Source organism: Ovis aries, chromosome 3 (assembly GCF_016772045.2).
Source record: "Ovis aries strain OAR_USU_Benz2616 breed Rambouillet chromosome 3, ARS-UI_Ramb_v3.0, whole genome shotgun sequence".
NCBI lineage: Eukaryota > Metazoa > Chordata > Mammalia > Artiodactyla > Bovidae > Ovis > Ovis aries.
This window is the reverse complement of record NC_056056.1, coordinates 3,066,127-3,083,070: the sequence shown is the minus strand read 5'-3', so window position 1 is coordinate 3,083,070 and position 16,944 is coordinate 3,066,127. Positions and strand designations below refer to the sequence as shown.

At 60.0% G+C, this 16,944-nt stretch overlaps 2 protein-coding genes across 7 annotated transcripts; one reads left to right on the top strand and one right to left on the bottom strand.

Moving 5' to 3' along the window:
* Positions 1-22: 22 nt before the first annotated feature.
* On the bottom strand, positions 23-6,402 carry ENTR1 (endosome associated trafficking regulator 1). 6 transcript variants are annotated; one of them, XM_027966178.2, is made up of 10 exons: positions 6,178-6,402; positions 5,925-6,074; positions 5,171-5,239; positions 4,350-4,462; positions 3,721-4,128; positions 3,108-3,181; positions 2,579-2,690; positions 2,245-2,307; positions 1,730-1,869; positions 23-1,037 (listed from the first exon to the last, which is right to left on the bottom strand). In XM_027966178.2, the coding sequence occupies exons 1-10, from the start codon at positions 6,245-6,247 to the stop codon at positions 938-940; spliced, it is 1,299 nt and encodes a 432-aa protein (XP_027821979.1). In that variant the 5' UTR covers positions 6,248-6,402; the 3' UTR covers positions 23-937. The 6 variants fall into 6 exon arrangements, with proteins under 6 accessions (XP_027821979.1, XP_042101382.1, XP_042101383.1 ...); XM_042245448.1 differs by having other exon boundaries at positions 23-1,033; XM_042245449.1 differs by lacking the exon at positions 3,108-3,181 and having other exon boundaries at positions 3,902-4,128.
* Positions 6,403-6,492: 90 nt separating this feature from the next.
* On the top strand, positions 6,493-16,497 carry PMPCA (peptidase, mitochondrial processing subunit alpha). The gene is made up of 13 exons (XM_027966174.2): positions 6,493-6,571; positions 7,870-8,072; positions 8,499-8,578; positions 8,819-8,901; positions 10,524-10,618; positions 11,381-11,481; positions 11,806-12,069; positions 12,365-12,457; positions 12,840-12,958; positions 13,051-13,141; positions 13,225-13,287; positions 14,441-14,585; positions 15,560-16,497. Exons 1-13 carry the CDS (start codon positions 6,501-6,503, stop codon positions 15,727-15,729), a joined length of 1,578 nt encoding a protein of 525 aa, XP_027821975.1. The 5' UTR covers positions 6,493-6,500; the 3' UTR covers positions 15,730-16,497.
* Positions 16,498-16,944: the final 447 nt, after the last annotated feature.

Here is a 16,944-nt window from a genome sequence, read left to right as displayed (position 1 = left end):
TAGGGAAAAAAGGGACACTGCATATGACTTAGAGTTTATTAAATAAGAAAACTGTTGATTTGAACACGAAAAGGCCATTTATTTAAAAACAAATAACACCCACAGGAAAACAGCCAAAAGGGCATCTAGTGTATGTTCAGCTCCCTTCCAGTAGGAAGGCGCTGGAAGGCACCGTGGGAGCCCTCATGCTGACCCGGGGACTCTCTACCCACGCCTCACGTCCCTGAATCCTGCATGCCGCTGCCCCAGATGCCACTGGAAACGCCTATCAAACCCTCTAGCCAAAGAGTTCCCAAGTCTGAAGGCCGGTGAAGAGATGTGCTTAGACGGTGTCCCGCCGTGGAATGCCTGTGCTGACCTCGGTCCCTAGGGGGACAAGAGCGACCACCGCACAGGGCGTCTGTGCTCAGACCACCAACCGCAAGAGCCCTCCCCTGCCAGAAGTGGAGGGAGCAGACGGCAAGCCAGGGCACGCGGAGCGAGGGCAGGAAGGCTCACGTGCCCTGTCCAAGGCAAGCAGGCACTTTACGGCTGGTGTAACGTGTCTCTACTGACAAAAGCAAAGCCGACCAACGGAACTCCTCTTACGCCTAGAGCCCTGGAATGACGACGGGAGACACTGACTGGAAAACCGCTGCTTTCGTTTACTAACTCAAAAAAGATCACTGCTTTTTTTATAGAATTGCCTTCGAACAGACGATCAGCGTCTATGAAGCGGTGTGGAACTCGCCCAGAAAGGCTACACAGGAGTGCAGGTGCGGCCCCCGTGTGTGGCTAATAACACTGCCGCGGTCACGAAGGTAGTGTCTCGGGATAAAGCTTTACTGTGGGTGGAGGCTGCACACGGAGACGCCGTGGCAGCTTGGGATCCGTTGGGAAGTGGCTTCAGGATGTGAACAGAGCTGGGAGCTGGGAGCTGGAAGCACCTTCGCAGATCTCACGACTCCTCCCCTTGGTCTTTAATCTCAGAAATTCTGTCTATAGATTTAAGGATTTCAGCAACCAGATTCAATGTTTCAGCTCCAGAAACCAGCTGCCTGAAACGAAAGCCCAGAGGTGACAGATGGTTTCTATTAACACAGTCGCTCCGGGGGAGGAGCAGAAGCCCTGGGACTTCCCTGGTTTCCCAGTGGTTAGGGCTTCACACTCTCACTGCAGGGAGCATGGGTTTGAGCTCTGGCTGGAGAGCTAAGAACCTGAAAGCTGCGTGGTGCATCCTGACCCCACCCCCGCCCACGAAATATACTCCCCATAAACCCCCAAACAAAAAAAACACAACAAAAAACCCCGAGCGTTAAAGCAAAGGAGGTCTCGAGCAAAAGCTGCAGTTTGTTCAACATCAGATTTACTCTCCAGACACTATGTGTTCAACTTAAAAGTGACGGGCGTCACTGTCTGCGGTTGTGGCTGGACACCACTGCCTGCCGAGCTCAACCCAGGGAGACAGAGGACGCCGGCCAAGGAGCCTTGTTCAAGTTTACGTGTTTTTACAAGAGAGACAGTACCATCTCCTGTTTCACCCCAAATCCTGGCAGACATCTTGCAGGCGATTAAGACCTGCCTGATGCTAACCTTCAAGCCTCCCAGGTGAGAGTGGTTGTCAGTTATCTCCACACGGACAGGGAGGGGCTGCTGGCCCAGGCTGCCTCCCATGACCCTGGTGTGAACAGGGTCACGAGCCCCGCCCCCCAGCCTGCAGCTTCAACAGCGGCGAAGGCCCCGCACTCACTTGATGGAGGCATGCGCATTGTTCATGACCACACGGAGGTTGTGCAGGGCCACGTCCGTGTTCTGCTTCACCACCGTCAGGCTGGCGCCCTGGCCTGACCGCAGGGCTTCGTTCTCACGCTTGAAGTTAGAGACCTGGGCCTGCGGGGAGGGGAGACGTTACGACTTTCCCGACTGAACAGGAAAGCTGCCAAGAGGCTGTCCGACTGAAACCAAGCACCATGCCCGAGGTAGTGCGACCAGAGGACACCCCATCCGTCCCCCATGACAAGGCGCCCTGCGCTGGGGGCCTCCTGAGGGACATGACCTCTCGCCATGCTGGCACCTCGCTGCCACCTGGGGTGCTGGGACCCATCCCCAGCCCCGTGTGGGGCTCAACCAGGAGGCTCTGAGAAGGCAGCTCATACTGTCCTGATTCGGGTGCTTTGTGTTGTTGGGAGGGAACTGGAGGGGAGGGTGGGGGAGGAAAGGCTCTTTCGCTCACACGCGAACCGGTGAGGCCCTCTTGCTGGTTACCTGGAGCAAGCTGACCTCCTGTCTCAGTTTCAGGACGTGGTTTTCTGCCTTCACTGCACGCTTCTGTGATTTCCCCCGACCAAGAGAGAAAGGAAAAGCCATCACTGACACGGCAGCTTGGACACAGCGCACTGTGTCCTGTCCCCTCTGTTCCTGTCCCTCCCCGTCACCTGGCGGGCCCACCCAATGGCTGGGCAGCCCATAGTGAGGGAACCTTGCTCACGGCCCCCAGCCTGGGCTCCCCACAGGGAGTGGCACACCCGATGCTTTGCGAAGCCTGGCCGGGCAGGCCCGCCCAGCTCTCCCCCTGCCGACAAGGGCCCCGTCTGCTCACAGTCATGAGCTCCAGATTCCGTTCCACCTGCTGCACCACCGACTCCAGGTCATGATAGTCACTCTCCTCCTTGATCATTTTCGCTTCTAACTTCCGCTCAAGTGTCCTCACCCTTGTTAAGGAAAAAGCCTGGGTTATCAGTAACTCCTGCGACTAATTCTAAGGACAGAAGAGTACCAGAAGTTTTAACTGGATTGATCAGATAAAAACCACCGGAGCCCGAGGTTACAGAAGGCACCTGCGGAAGCACAACCCTGGAGCTGGACACGAGTCAGCCCGTGGTCGGCGCCCAGGGTGGCGGGGGCGGCTTGCCGACAGCCCCGCCACTCCGCCATCACATGCGGCTGGTTTTGCTCTAAAGTTTTCAAATAAACTTTAACACAGAACATAAGAAACGTATCTGACACTGAGGATTTAATGCAATAAAACCCGGGCTCCGTCCAACTCTGATACTCCATTATCGCTTTCACAGAGGTTTCTGAGGGTCGGGACCTGGCTGAATTGTGAGCCTATCTAAAAGCTTACATACATTTCTGTTTGAGTTTCAGAGAAGCTCTGAACCTCAGTCAGCTTTCTTCTCAGCTTAGAATTCTCATCTTTCAGCTGCAGAAAAAGAAAATCCTTATTAGAAACTCAGAGTCTCACTCAAAAGGAGTCTTCATTTTCACAGTTTGGCTCTGGAACTTCTTAATAAGCAAAACCATTCCAGAGGATCGCTCTATAGTCCACGCAGAGAAACACAGAACAGAAGTGGCTGCTTTTTAGAACCTGTCAGACTCCACTTTTACTCAGAATAACTCTTTCTAAACGACTGTAATCTTTTCACCAGGCAAGCTGTCCCGAACCGCTGCCTGGAGTGGACCGTTTTCCGAGAGGCAGCGCTCTGAGGGTTTCCCCCTGCCTCTGTTTATGCCAGAGGCTGGCCCCCCGGCAGTCCTCTGCTGCTCCTCCTTGGGACTTTCCAGGCGCCTACATGGTCAGCACGGGGACGCTGCCGCAGCCGCAGCAGCACAGACTTTCGTCCTTGGAGCCCAAACCCCAGGCCATGGAGGACGCTGGGGGCTCCGGCATCCTCCAAGAATGTTGCTCAGGCACGAGCAGTGACCAGGGTGGGGTGCCGACGCAACCCCCCCCTCACTTACTGCTTCGTAACTTATCTGCAGCGTCCGAAGGTGCCTGTCCCCCAGACTCTCTCCGTGGGCTGTGAAGTCAGCGCTGGGGCTCCCCGTCGGGGAGATGCGAGAGTCGGAGTCGCTCAGTGTCCATGGGGGCAGAGACTCGGGCCCCACCAGCTCCGACGGGTTGGAGAAAAAGGAGACGTACGTGCTGCAGGGCGACGTGCTGCCGGCCACCCTGGAGGAGTGCGTCTGCTCCACGGCGGACGGTAAGTAGGCCCCGTTCCACCCGTCCTCCTCGTCTTCCTCCTCGTCCAGGAGGTCGCCAGCCCCCGTCGGGTCTTCGAAAAATGGCTGCTGATATTCCAGGCCATAGCCCACAGTCTGGGAAGCTGGGGAGGTGCAGTCGAGTCCCAGCGAGTGCCTCGTGGCTTCCTAGAGAAGGTGGGGAAGCAATGCTCAGACTGGGGCCGCTGCAGGCCGTCCCTCCCAGATGTCTGCTGCTGGCACAGAGAGCAAGGAGCCCGGTGGCCTTGAACCCCACGCTGCGGCTCCGCGGGGCAAACCAGCTGCTCGCTTCGCCCCTCATCCCATGCGCGTCAGGAGAGATGTCTGGAGGGTTTCTAGGGTCGCTGCAGACACGGCCTTGGGTTTACCTTCGAGTAAACCCTGCTGTCGGCGTCCTCCTTCGACAGGCTCAGGTTCTTGGTCTTCAGGAACTCTTTAAAGGAGAATGGATTTGCCGCTTCGAGGTCTCCGAGTTTATCATCTGAAAGATACCAGGTGTCACTCAGGCAAAAAGCCTCCGGAAGGCCCTCAGAGGGAGCTCCTATTCACTGCTCTCGCCTGAACGCGACCCCACCTACATCGGGAATGCTCACATCCTTCCCCAGACCCCGGTGATGCCGGGAGACGACTAGCTACCTGACAGGATGGACTGACTCGGGCGCCCAAGATCCTCCTTCCAGCCCCGCGCCCCCTGCACCTTGTTGCCATCGGGCTCCACCTGGGGAGTGCGAAGGCGCCCATGGGTCCCCTCCCGGCCAGAGGCTCCAGGAGCAGCCTGCAGCGGGGCCGGCAGACGTCAAGTCATTGCTCCGCCGCCAGCCTCTTCCCGCCTCACCTCAGCCTTCCCTTCTCTCCCCGACTCCTTGGGGACCCAGGCAGCCACCCCGCAGCCCTCTCAGCCCACCGACAACGCCCAGCCCAGTTGCTAGTCCTGTGTGAAGTTGGCTCCTGTGACTTCAGCTCCACCCCCGTCTCTTCAGACCCCTCAGGCGTGACTTCCCAACTTCCCGCCCCCCCCCCCCCCCCCCCAGGGAAGATCAGATCTGCGGGGCTCCACTCCCACTGGCTCTTCTGGGCTCCAGGTAGACTAGTTATACGCTGTCAGATCTACAGCCCCACCCCTGGGCACGCGCCTGGCACGTGGAGACGTGGGTGGAGAGAAAAATAAAGGATTACCGAACTACTCTACCTCCAAAGTGTGTGTTCTGAGCTCCTGGTGGACCTTGCTTAGCACACTTCCCCTTTCCATAGCCAAAATCTGCAGAGAGACACCATCACCCCACTGTGACCACACGAGTGCTCTGTGACCCCAGCTCTCTCTGACACGGGGTCTCTAGTGCAGTGGTCTCTCACAGCCTGGAGGACGTTTAAAGCTCACGCCCATGGGCTCCTGCCTCTGGACATGGGCTGCTGCCATGGGCCTTGGCATCTGTGATTCTGAAAAACCTCCCGATGGGTTTGACGCCCAGTAGGGCAGGCGTCTTGTGGTGCCTCCTGAACGCCCTTGTGGGTGGTCAATGGCTCTCAGACCCCTATAGAACCACCTAAACGCCCCGGAATACCCTGAAGGCCAGGCAGTGTTAGCCACCTGGGGAGAATTAGGAGGAACTAAAGCTGGCCTCCGCCCAGCTGCAGGGGACCAGAGAATGGTTTAAGCCTGATCTGCTGAAGGCTTAGGAAGAAAGACAGGGTTTTCTGTGCTCACCCTGGGCCTACCTCTAAGCCAACATTTACTGCGGTCTACTGGAACTGTCTGGCGGGGGCGGGGGCGGGGGGTTCTCCACTCTCTGACTGTGGTGAGCTCCAGGCGGCGGGACTCCCAGCGCCCGGCACCCGGTGGGGTTAGTGGTCATCGCGAGGCCGGGGGTGAGCTGCGCTACCGCGCGGTACCGCAAGCAGCGCCGGCCCCGGGGAGGGCGGGGTCCCTGAAGCTCGTCTCTCACCTGTGTCTCCCACGGAAGCTAGCACCGGACTAGGCATATAGCACATAAACGTCGGCCGAAAGCCGAAGAAGTGGGACTCCAGGTCCCTGGCCGGGGGGCGCTCACAGTCTAGCTGGGGGAGACAAGACCGGCGCTCATAGAACGCGGGAGCTGTAATAACAACAAGAGCGACTCTTCACCCGCGCGCCCGCCTCACCTGGACCTCAGCGCGGCCGCTGGGCCGCGGCCGCCCGCCCGCCCCCGGCCCGCTCACCGTCCGGAATGACGAGGCTCCGGGCCCGGGACAGCGGGGTGACGCCCGGGCGGCGCGCGTAGCCCGCCATCGCCGCGGGCTGCGCGGCGCCGGCCCTCTTCAGCCCGGCAGCGGCGGCTCCATGGCCCCGGCTCCGTCCCGGCCGCGGCCCGAGTCGCCCGCCTCCGTCGCCCGCCGCTCGGCCGCCGCTCCGAGCCTCCAGCCGCTGCTTCCGCTCCGCGCACCGGAAGCGCGAGGCCGAGCGCCGCGAGCGGACGCCGGGGGGGCGGGGCGCCGGGGGCGGAGCAAGAAGTGACGACAGAAGCGGTGGGCGGTGCCACAAGATGGCGGCCATGGTGCTGGCGGCGACGCGGCTGCTGCGGGGCGCGGGCTCGTGGGGCCGCTCGCGGCCGAGGTGAGCCGAGGGCGGGCCGGGGGCCGGCCGGGGGCCGGGGCAGCCCGAGCCCTTCTGGACGCCCCGCCTCTGGCTTCCCCATGCCGTGGCGCGGCGGCCGGTCAGCGGGCTGGGGGTGCGGGACCCCGGCCCCGTCCCCGAGGCGACGTGGGGGCTTCCTCGTCTGGCGCCCCGGGCTCCGGCCCCGAGCTTCATCCGTCTCTCCTCTCCCTCCCGCTTCTCCCGGGCGGTCGGGGGGCTTGTCCGAGGTCACGTGTCATCTCCGCCTCGGGCCCCTTCCGGCCGCGTGTCCCCTTGTGAGGCCGAGCCCGCGGAGCCAGGGTTCCGTGGTGGCCAGAGCCGTGCCCTTGGCCGCGGTGCTGTGCACTTCCTCTGGACCTCGGGCCTTTCCCACACGGGCACTTGGTTTAGGCGACAGGTGGGGTTTTGCCTTCCCGCTGTGTACAGGAGTTGCGTGGGAGCCGGGTGCTGTGATGACAGAAACCAGGCGGTGGGTTCAGACAATCGCGCACCTAGAGTTTCAGCTTTGAAGCCGAAGTTCAGCGGTAGGAAACAGGAGACAACTTCAGGAAGAATGAAGAGCAGCCTCCAAGGAGGTGACGTTTAAGCCAGGAGAGGTGGGGAATGAGAGAAGGGCCAGCGCTGTGAGCAGTGCGGGCGAAGAAGGCAGGCCCAGCTGTGGGAGTGATGAGCCCAGCCTGTTGAGGGGGGGTGCACCTGGTGTGGCGCGGCTCCCGGGTTAGGAGATGAGTTTGGAGAGTGAGTCAGGGGTCAGACCATACAAAGCCTTTGGGACCTGGTAAAGAGGCGTGGCTTCCATTTAGACTCCAGGGGCGCTGTTGAAGGGCAGAGCTTGGTCAAGTGCTCTGTGAGTAGAAATTGGCTTAACCCGCACAGCCCCCACCCCAAGGGGCTGTTACTACTGTTTCATAGACACAGCACCAGCTTGCCTCCAGTGCCTCGGCTCAGCCAGAGTTTGTTCCCTCAGGGGTGCTCTTGGTCACCCCTCTGCTCTCTCCCTAGGACGGTGTAGAAATCCTCTACATAAAGAGATGCAGACTTTTCTGATGCGTGAAAAACACAGCTGCACCTTGGTGGCCACCACGGTTTACACTGTTCTCTCTCTCTCTCTCTTGTTTTTTTCTGGTTGTTCCAGGCGTCTTGCAGGATGTCAGTTCCCCAAGCAGATATTGAGTCTGGGCCCTGGCTGTGCACGTGCCGGGTCGTAACCACTGTACTGCCAGGGAAGTCCGCATCATCTCGTTTTTCTCATACCTGGACCGCCTTCTCTGTTTCAGGTTTGGAGACCCTGCATACAGACGGTTCAGCAGTGGTGGTGCCTACCCCAGCATCCCCCTCTCTTCCCCCTTGCCCGGAGTACCCAAGCCTATTTTTGCTTCAGTTGACGGACAAGAAAAGTTCGAAACCAAAGTGACCACACTGGACAATGGACTCCGTGTGGCATCCCAGAATAAGTTTGGACAATTCTGTACAGTAGGAAGTAAGTACTGTTGGTAACGTTGTGGGTGTTCCTGTTTGTTACAAAATGCACACACCTCAATTGACTTAGTTGTAATTAGGGCATAGTTAATGAACTGTACCCTAAGTGAAAAAGCACGTTATAGCATCTGAAAATTTAGTAGCTGGAGAATGAACAGTGGCTGTCTCGGTGGTGGGCTTTTCCCCCCCCTTTCTACCTTTCTGTTACTCTAAAAATTTTCTACGGCGAGCATAACATGGACAATTCTGTAAATACTGACGTATGTATACAGCTGTGAAGTGTTCAGAGTCAAGACAGTGTACATGCTCTTCACTCTCACGTGTTTAAATTTGGCTGTTTAGTCATATTCACACTTTTAAAAGCTTTGTCTTAAGTGTTTCCTCTTGAACATTTTGTTTAATCTGTCAATTTTCTTTTTATCACCAGTTCTTATTAACTCTGGATCAAGATACGAAGCGAAATATCTTAGTGGAATTGCTCACTTTTTGGAAAAATTGGCATTTTCGGTCAGTGTCCAGTTGGTCATTTTGAGTCTATGCTTGGGAAGAACCTATCCAGTTTTCCTCTTTTAGAATGGCAATTTCCATAAGTGATTAAGTTGCTGAGTTGATATTAATTAAAGGTATTTGAGTTAAGAAAAGAAAGTTGATTTAATGTGTTTTGAAAGCAAAAGTAAAGTATTTTCTTAAAAATTGTATTTTGGAGGTTGTTTTGGACTGCTTATTTAGGTTCTCTTATTTTTCTAGTCTACTGATCGATTTGGCAGCAAAGATGAAATTCTGCTTACCTTGGAGAAGCATGGGGGTATCTGTGATTGCCAGACATCAAGGTATGCCGGCTTCACACACGGATTCCCCTCGCATCACGTGGAGCTACAGCTCTCCTCCTTGCTCACAGTCCCCTGAACCCCTCCCTCGAAGAGGCTGTGGAGCCGAATGATGAGAAGCAAGCCCTGGTCCAGGCAGAGAGCTGGTGGCGAATTGGAAGAATGGACAAACTGTGAGGGCCACAGGGTCTCCAGGAGGCCGTTTCCCGGTCATTGGAGATGGGCTGCCGGCTGAGCACAGGGGGTCTCCACGGGGCTCACAGAGCAGGCAGAGGGTGGCCCCACGGGTGATGGACCTCAGAGCCAGGGACCCAGGGTGTGGTGGGAGCGTGGAGGATGGGCCTCTAACTTGGTCTGGAGTCAGGAAAGTGACTTGACGTTGGGCCTGGTTCTTGAGGGAGTTTGCCAGGTGGAACGATGGGAGACAGCGGCTCAGACCCGGGAGTAGCAATCGCAGAGGCTCTGCCTGAAGAGGCAGGGGTCTGTTTGGGAGGGGGGTTCACAGACAGCTAGGGGTGTGGCGGCCAGACAGGTGGCGTCTGTCTAGTGTAGAGCGTGTTCAGAAAGCTCTGTTCAGGGCAATATGAGATGAGCAAAGATCACGCTTTGGGGGCGGGGCCCGTCGTGCGGCGTTTGGAATCTCGTTATCAGTTCCCTGACCCGGGGTCGAGCTTGTGCCCCCTGCAGTGGAAGTGCAGGATCCTAACGTAGGGACCCCAGGGAAGCCCCAGGCCATACTTGTTTAAGTGGTTGGTTATTTCCATCTGAATGCTACGTAGTGAAATGACAAGGATTAGAGTTAGCGTGGTCTCTGTGTTCACGAGTTCAAAAAGTCTGCTGAGAAGCTGGTGATTCCTAGCTGCCTGTGAGTGAAGTCAGACTCTGCCTGCGGTGTCATCTAGAGCCTCTTCCTCCATGTCTCCAGGTCCCCTTCTGGTCAGGCGGGCCTGAGTCCTCCTCCCACGCAGCCCACCCACTCCCTGCTCCCCGTCTGGCCCTCTCTCGAGGTCCCGCTCAGGACGGCCCCTTCCCTGCAGAGGCCCCGGGGCCACGTCTGCTCCAGGGCTCGCTCTTCTCCTGGCCGCTGTGCTCTGCGGCCTCCTCGCCCCTCTCCTGTGGCCGCTGTGCTCTGTGACCTCCTCGCCCCTCTCCTGGCCGCTGTGCTCTGTGGCCTCCTGCCTGGCCGCTGTGCTCTGTGGCCTCCTGCCTGGCCGCTCCTCCGCCCACACTCGTGGCTCTGGCTTTCAGCGCCCGTGCTTCCCCTTCCGAGGTGACTCGGTGCGCCTGTCCCATCGCAGCGCTGCTGTCTGAGGCCAGGTGTGCACCCCACGGACTGGCCACGCAGCAGACAAGCAGCACGGGGGGCAGGAACAGCTGTGGAGGGGCCTGTGCTGGCGACAACCGCTCAGAGCCCCGCTGGTTGGCTGGACAGTGTCTTCCACTCCAGCGCTTAGCCTGCGTGCAGGTGTGGATCCTGCCTGCCGAGGGTTCGTGCTGTACGACGGAAGAGAGCAGCGCCGGGTGTGGGCTGAGCCTGGATGCAGAGTGGCGTTACCCCCACCCCACCCCGCGAACGCCTGTCGTGACCTCAGTGCCCCCAGGATTGGTTTTGTTGGTTTTTTCAGAGACACCACCATGTATGCTGTGTCTGCTGATTCTAAGGGCCTGGACACCGTGGTGGGCTTGCTGGCAGATGTGGTCCTGCACCCCAGGCTGACAGGTGTGCGCTCTGGCTGCTTGAGGGGTCCCTGGGGGTGGGGTGCCAGGAGTTGTGCCGGCGTCCTGCCCTGGGGAGGGGCACGGTGTCCTCGGAGCCTTGGGCTGCCCGACCAGGGATGGCTGGCACAGGGACACGCTCATAGTTGGAAGTGTGCTTGATGCTGGGTGCGTGACATGCCTTTCTCTGCTCTGTGGCATCTGCAGTGGAAAGGCCGTTTCATTTCAGAAAGGCCTCTGGGGTGGCGATTATATACTGAATGGTGTGCTACCAAGAGTCTCCGTGCCCGTCTTCCCCGGCCTCCCACAGCCTTAAGAACGGCAGGATTTGAGCTCCCTGCCAGGAGAGGGGCCAGACAGGGCTGGCTGCGGTGTTTCACAGCAGCCTGGCCTTGGGGCGGTGCGGGGGTCCCAGGCTACAGGACCACATTCACGGTCCTCTGGCGTTTGTTCAAGTGGCCTGAGGAAACGGCCCCCTGACGTTGGTCTGTGCACGTGTCTGGGTGGACGGTTGGGGACCCACGTGCCTCTCTTGGGAGGAGGTCGCGCCTCAGAGCAGGTCCATGTGGTTGCCTCGTGCCGGAGCATGCCCAGTTCTCCAGTCTGCCTGCAGCGTGGGCCCCGTCCCCCCGACTCGCACATACATCCCTCAGGACTGTCCCAGGGGAAGGCAAAGGAGACTGCCAGCGCCCACGGGTCAGCGACATGGCCTGTTCAGGGATCCAGGCTCCAGGTGGCTCCTGAGCCTCGATTTGGTTCTTTGCAGACGAGGAAATTGAGATGACGCGCATGGCTGTGCAGTTTGAGCTGGAGGACCTCAACATGCGGCCCGACCCGGAGCCGCTCCTCACCGAGATGATCCACGAGGTGCGGGGGTGCGGGACGGCCCCGGGGCCACCTCTGGGGACGTCTGGGATTTCTCAGCGTGTCAGTTGTGCCCGTTGTAAACTTTCCAGTCCTCAGAGCAGTGAGAGCTCTGGGATGTGCCTTTTACGTTTCTTATGAGTTCTCGTTCTGGAGAGGCAGATTTTACTATTTTTGTAAACACACAAAGCTGCTCCGCCAGACAGCAGCTGAACCAAGCAGCCGGCAGGCTGTCCCGTCTGGTGGGAGTCCCACGGGCCAGCTCTCTCGTGGGGGCCTGGCCGCCTTCTCCCTGTCACGTGTGCTCCTCTCGCTTCCTGTGCCAAGGCCGCGTACAGGGAAAACACGGTGGGCCTCCGCCGTTTCTGCCCCGTGGAGAACGTCGGAAAGATCGACCGGGAGGTGCTGCACTCCTACCTGAGGAACTACTACACCCCTGACCGCATGGTGCTGGCCGGGGTAGGGGTGGAGCACACGCAGCTGGTCGAGTGCGCCCGGAAGTACCTCCTGGGGACCTGCCCCGCCTGGGGCACTGGGGCAGCCGTGCACGTGGACAGATCAGTGGCTCAGTACACCGGGGGCATCGTCAAGGTAACGCCGTGACCTCGGGCTGCGCACGCTTTCTTGGATTTCTCTTTAGGTGCTATCTTACGTTTATCCTGTGGGTGTTTGAGTTGATGGTGTTGTCATAGCTTCACCTTAACCCAAATCCTGCTTAGAGCTGAGTTGGCCCAGAGCCAGAGGCTTGAGTGGCTCTCGCCTCTCCAGGGCCTCCCAGTGTTCACGTGTGACTTCTGTAGGCCTGCTCGGAGACCCCTTGGCCTGAGGAGCGCCAAGGCCCAGTGGCCCGTCCCTCAGAGCGCACGCGCATTCTGCTTGGTTGCAGCTGGAGAGAGACATGTCCAACGTCAGCCTGGGCCCCGCCCCATTCCCTGAGCTCACGCACATCATGATTGGCCTGGAGAGCTGCTCCTTCCTGGTGCGTCCCACTGGCCAGGGGTCTGGGGTGGGCATTGCCCTGCTGAGCGCTGCTCCAGCCTCCCACAGGAGGGGAGCATCACCTCCCCCTCATGAGCCCCCCTCCATGTCCCTGCAGGAGGGGGACTTCATTCCCCCTACCCCCCATGTCCTCACTGGAGGGCCCTTCACCTCCCTCCACTGACCCCCCCATGTCCCTGCAAGAGGGGGATTTCATTCCCCCCACTGACTCCCCTCCCCGTGTCCTCACAGGAGGCCTTCACCTCCCCCCACTGACCCCCCCCCCCCCGCCCCAGTGTCCCCACAGGAAGGGGACTTCATCCCCCCTCCCCCTCTGTGTCCCCACAGGAAGGGGACTTCATCCCCCCCCCTTGTCCCCACAGGAAGGGGACTTCATCCCTTTTGCGGTTTTGAACATGATGATGGGCGGGGGTGGCTCCTTCTCGGCCGGCGGGCCCGGCAAGGGCATGTTCACCAGGCTCTACCTCAACGTGCTCAACAGGTGGGTTGGGCGTGCCGCGTCCGGTTGTGCTGGGGCCCCAGCCCGGCTGAGCGCACCTTGGGGCTGTGACGCCTCTCCTGTGTCCCTCGCAGGCACCACTGGATGTACAACGCGACCTCCTACCACCACAGCTACGAGGACACGGGCCTGCTATGCATCCACGCCAGCGCCGACCCCAGACAGGTGAGGGCGCCGCTCTCCCCCGGGGACCAGGCCTCAGGCCACGGGGCTCAGCTGGCACGCTTGTGTTTCCCGCTCTCATGCAGGTTCGAGAGATGGTGGAAATCATCACAAGAGAGTTTGTCTTAATGGCTGGGACGGTGGACGTGGTGAGTACATCCGCGGTGCTGGCTGGTGGAGAGTGCGGCATGGGGGTGGCCAGCAGTGGGCCTGTGCTCCATGCCCACCCCAGCAGCGGCGCAGCTGGGACAGTGCTGCCCACAGGCGGGGGGGCCTGTCCTCGCTGGTGTCCCTGCTGAGGAGCCCCCAGCCCGGCCTCCTGGGCCTGCCCCGTGGCGCCTCAGCCACCTGCGGAGGAACCGCAGAAGCGCCCCGCAGAACAAGCCAGCCACCCGGGGTGTTTGTCTCGCCTTTTCTGGCTGGTTTAAGTTTTGTTTCCTTGTTTGTTTTTTATGCCATACACGTTTAGAAGGCTTGTTTTTTCCTGGACCAGAGCTGGCACAAATGAGCAGGTTCTATATACACGGTCACGTGGCCCATGCTCACACACACCCACAGGCACCAGCAGCAGAGAGCCCGGCACGTGCGCCGTCTCCTCTGGGCGAGTGCTTCGCCTCTAGAGCTGCTTTCTGCACGGCCCATCTGCAGACCATGCAGTCACCACGTATTTCTTCCCTAATAAGGAAAAGAAGCATGGTCTTAACAATAAAAACACGTTTGAAAGTTTACATTTGACTTCATTAGCGTTTTCCCAGAAAAATATAGTGTTTTTCTCTCAGGCGAAGCCAATTTGAGACAAAAAGTATTTGCCTGAAGTTGCAAAAGTGAAAAGTCTTACACTTCCAACTTGGTTGCAGAGGCCCCAGGTGCAGAGCTGGTAGCGTGAGCTCTGCTGTCTGGGCCTTGCTCCTGGGCTTGGGGGAGGCCCTGGAGCCGACGTCCGATTTGCTTTCCTTGTGATTGCCGTGTGCGGCCCCCTCTGGGGGGAGGTTTCTCCTGCTTGTGTCACTCGGCAAACTTTAAACACAAGCGCTCCAGGGAGGCAGAACTTACGCCTGTTTGGAATGTGGCCAGGGTCCTGTTAGTGCGGTTCTCCCTGACCCAGAAAGCCCCAAGGATAAAGCACGGCGGTACTTGACGGTGACTTGGGCGAAAGCCTGGGCCTGGCGGGGTTTCCTCCCTTATTCAGCCCAGGGTAAGCGAAGACCCTTTCTCAGGACGCATCTGTCAGCCTCTGCTGCCTGGGCTGCGTGCCAGGGGCCGGGTGGTGGGGTGCGAGGACTGAGCCACGTGCCCCCGCAGGTGGAGCTGGAGCGGGCCAAGACACAGCTCATGTCCATGCTCATGATGAACCTGGAGGCCCGGCCCGTCATCTTTGAGGACGTGGGGAGGCAGGTGCTGGCCACCCGTTCCAGGAAGCTGCCCCACGAGCTGTGCGCACTCATCCGTGAGTAGGGTTCCCAGGTGGGGCCCCGCGGGCTCGTGCCCCGCCTTGCCCTCGCCCGGCATGCTTCCCAGCCCTGCCAGCGCCAGCTTAACGCCTTACTCGTGCCGCCCCAGCTTTTTGCCCCCTTACACACGGGCCTCGCAGCCCCTCCAGGTTTAACACGTTCAGCAGGGACCTGGGTGGAGCGTGTGGCCAGAGCCCGCTGCACGTGGAGGGGCAGCAGCCCCCACGGCGGCTCTGTACCAGGCGTTGGCGGTCTCCCTGCTTGGACGTCCAGGCGTGCCCTAAGCTTCATCTGCCTGTGACTCTCAGCTTCTGCAGATTGCTCTGGGTCTGCAACCCCGGAAGGGTTCGCCTGCCGCCTTGTGGAGGCGCCTCACTAGGGTGAAGTGTCTCCTGGGTGTGGAGGCCTGCTGGGAACCACGCTTGCCCCACGTGTGCGTGAACTTTTTCTTCCCTCGGAGAAGCCCCTTGGCGCTTGAGAACCACAGTTCTGACGTCCCCAAGGCCTCATCTTCTGTAGGAAACTAGTTCCTGGGGTGTCAGTCCCTCCTCTGAGGCTGGGCTGTGTGTACGGCCCCACAGCCCCCTGGTTCCAACCCCATCCACTGTCCATGCAGCCCTGAGGGGGTAGCTTTTCCTCTCCTGTGGAGTTGTATAGGTGAATCAGATGAGGTCTGTTTTTTCCCTTGGTTATTACTAACTTTCCTGGGAATGAGCACATCCTTGTGTGTCTGAAACTGACCCTTGCCCGCTCACTGAGACCTCGCCCTGACCCGCTGCAGCCCACTCTTGGCTGCACTTGGACACTCTGCAGTCCTAGCGCCGCTCCCGGCAGGTGGGGGGTGACGGCGGGGGACTCCCCGCACCCCCCCCCCCCCCCCGCCGTCTGTTCAGGGCTGCCACCACAGTGTGGAGAGGGCTGGGCTGCGGCAGGGTGCAGGGTGGCCCTGACACCTCTGCTCCTGTGCCAGGCGACGTGAAACCGGAGGACATCAAGAGGGTCGCCTCCAAGATGCTCCGCGGGAAGCCCGCTGTAGCCGCGCTGGGGGACCTGAGCGAGCTGCCCACCTACGAGCATGTGCAGACGGCGCTGGCCAGCAGGGACGGGCGCCTGCCCCGGGCGTACCGGCTCTTCCGGTAGAGGCGCCGCAGCGGCGCGCCCCCTGTGCGTCTTGGGGGTGACAGCAGGGCAGACGTTCATGGCCTGGGACTTCCCTGAACCTGAGTGGAAAGCTCAGCAGAGCACACTTCCTTCAGAAGACAGGCCAACCAGCAGAATAAAGGTTGCTCTCCAGCCCTGTGGCCGGAAACCAGGGACTCGCAGGGAAGGGAAGCCACCGGTGGGGGTCAGGCCAGGCTCACCTTCCTGCTTGCCCAGGAATCTGGGCAGGTGGGGGCACCACGCGGTCCCTGAAACGAATGGTGTTGGAGTGGGTGAGGCCTGATGTCTCCTCGGAAGCCAGCGGGGGCCACCAGCCTGCCCGCTTCTGGAGGCTGTGGCCATCCACACCAGCATCTGGGGTCCCAGGGTGACCCTTCATCCCGCTTGACTGATGCAGGGAAGCTTCTCCCTTTCCTGACCTCCGAGGTGTGCAGGCAGGGCGGCTGGGCCTTCTGAGACTTGACTGGGGGACGTGCTGGGCGGCAGGAGGACCAGGGCTGTGTGTGGCGCCCTGCAGGGCCAGGCGGCCTTGGTGGTGGCACTGCAGGGCCCGGGCACTGCACTGGCTGCCTCGCCCTCCAGACGCTGTGGTTCAGAGGGAGGCTTCCTTCCTGGCCGTCAGCGGGGTTCACAGCTTTGTAGCCAAGAGTCGACTCCAGGCCGTGTGTTTTGAAAGCCCAAGGGCAGTCCCTGCTGGGTGCAGGAGTGATCTCAGGCCGTCAAATAAATGTTTCAGCTTTGGCGTCATCCGCCATGTCCACTCGCCTTGCCACAGCCTGTCACCACACCTCTGTCCCTCTGCTGCCGCACAAGGGCCCTGGCCTGGGTGGGAGGCTCCAGTCCCTGCCCTTGCTCGGCCCTCTGCTGCCGTCTGCTGAGTTGGGGGCCAGGGCGCGTGGTGGGGGGCCAGCAGCAGGGAGCCCAGTGGTTGGGACCTTCTGTGGTCATTGCGATGGGACAGAGGGAGGCATGCTGGGAGCTGCTCCCAGCCGGACTGTGTCTGCTGGGGGGCTGGGCCCCGGGGGTTTCGTTTCCTGGACGGCTGCCCCCCACGTCACTGACCCCCCCCCCACTGCACCCAGCCTCATGCGGCCCCCGCCCCCCCACGCTGTCCACTCTGTTCCCAGAGCCCTGCATGCCCCTTTGTCATCCTCTTAGTTGGCACCCCTGCAAGGTTGTTCCTCAGGGACTGCC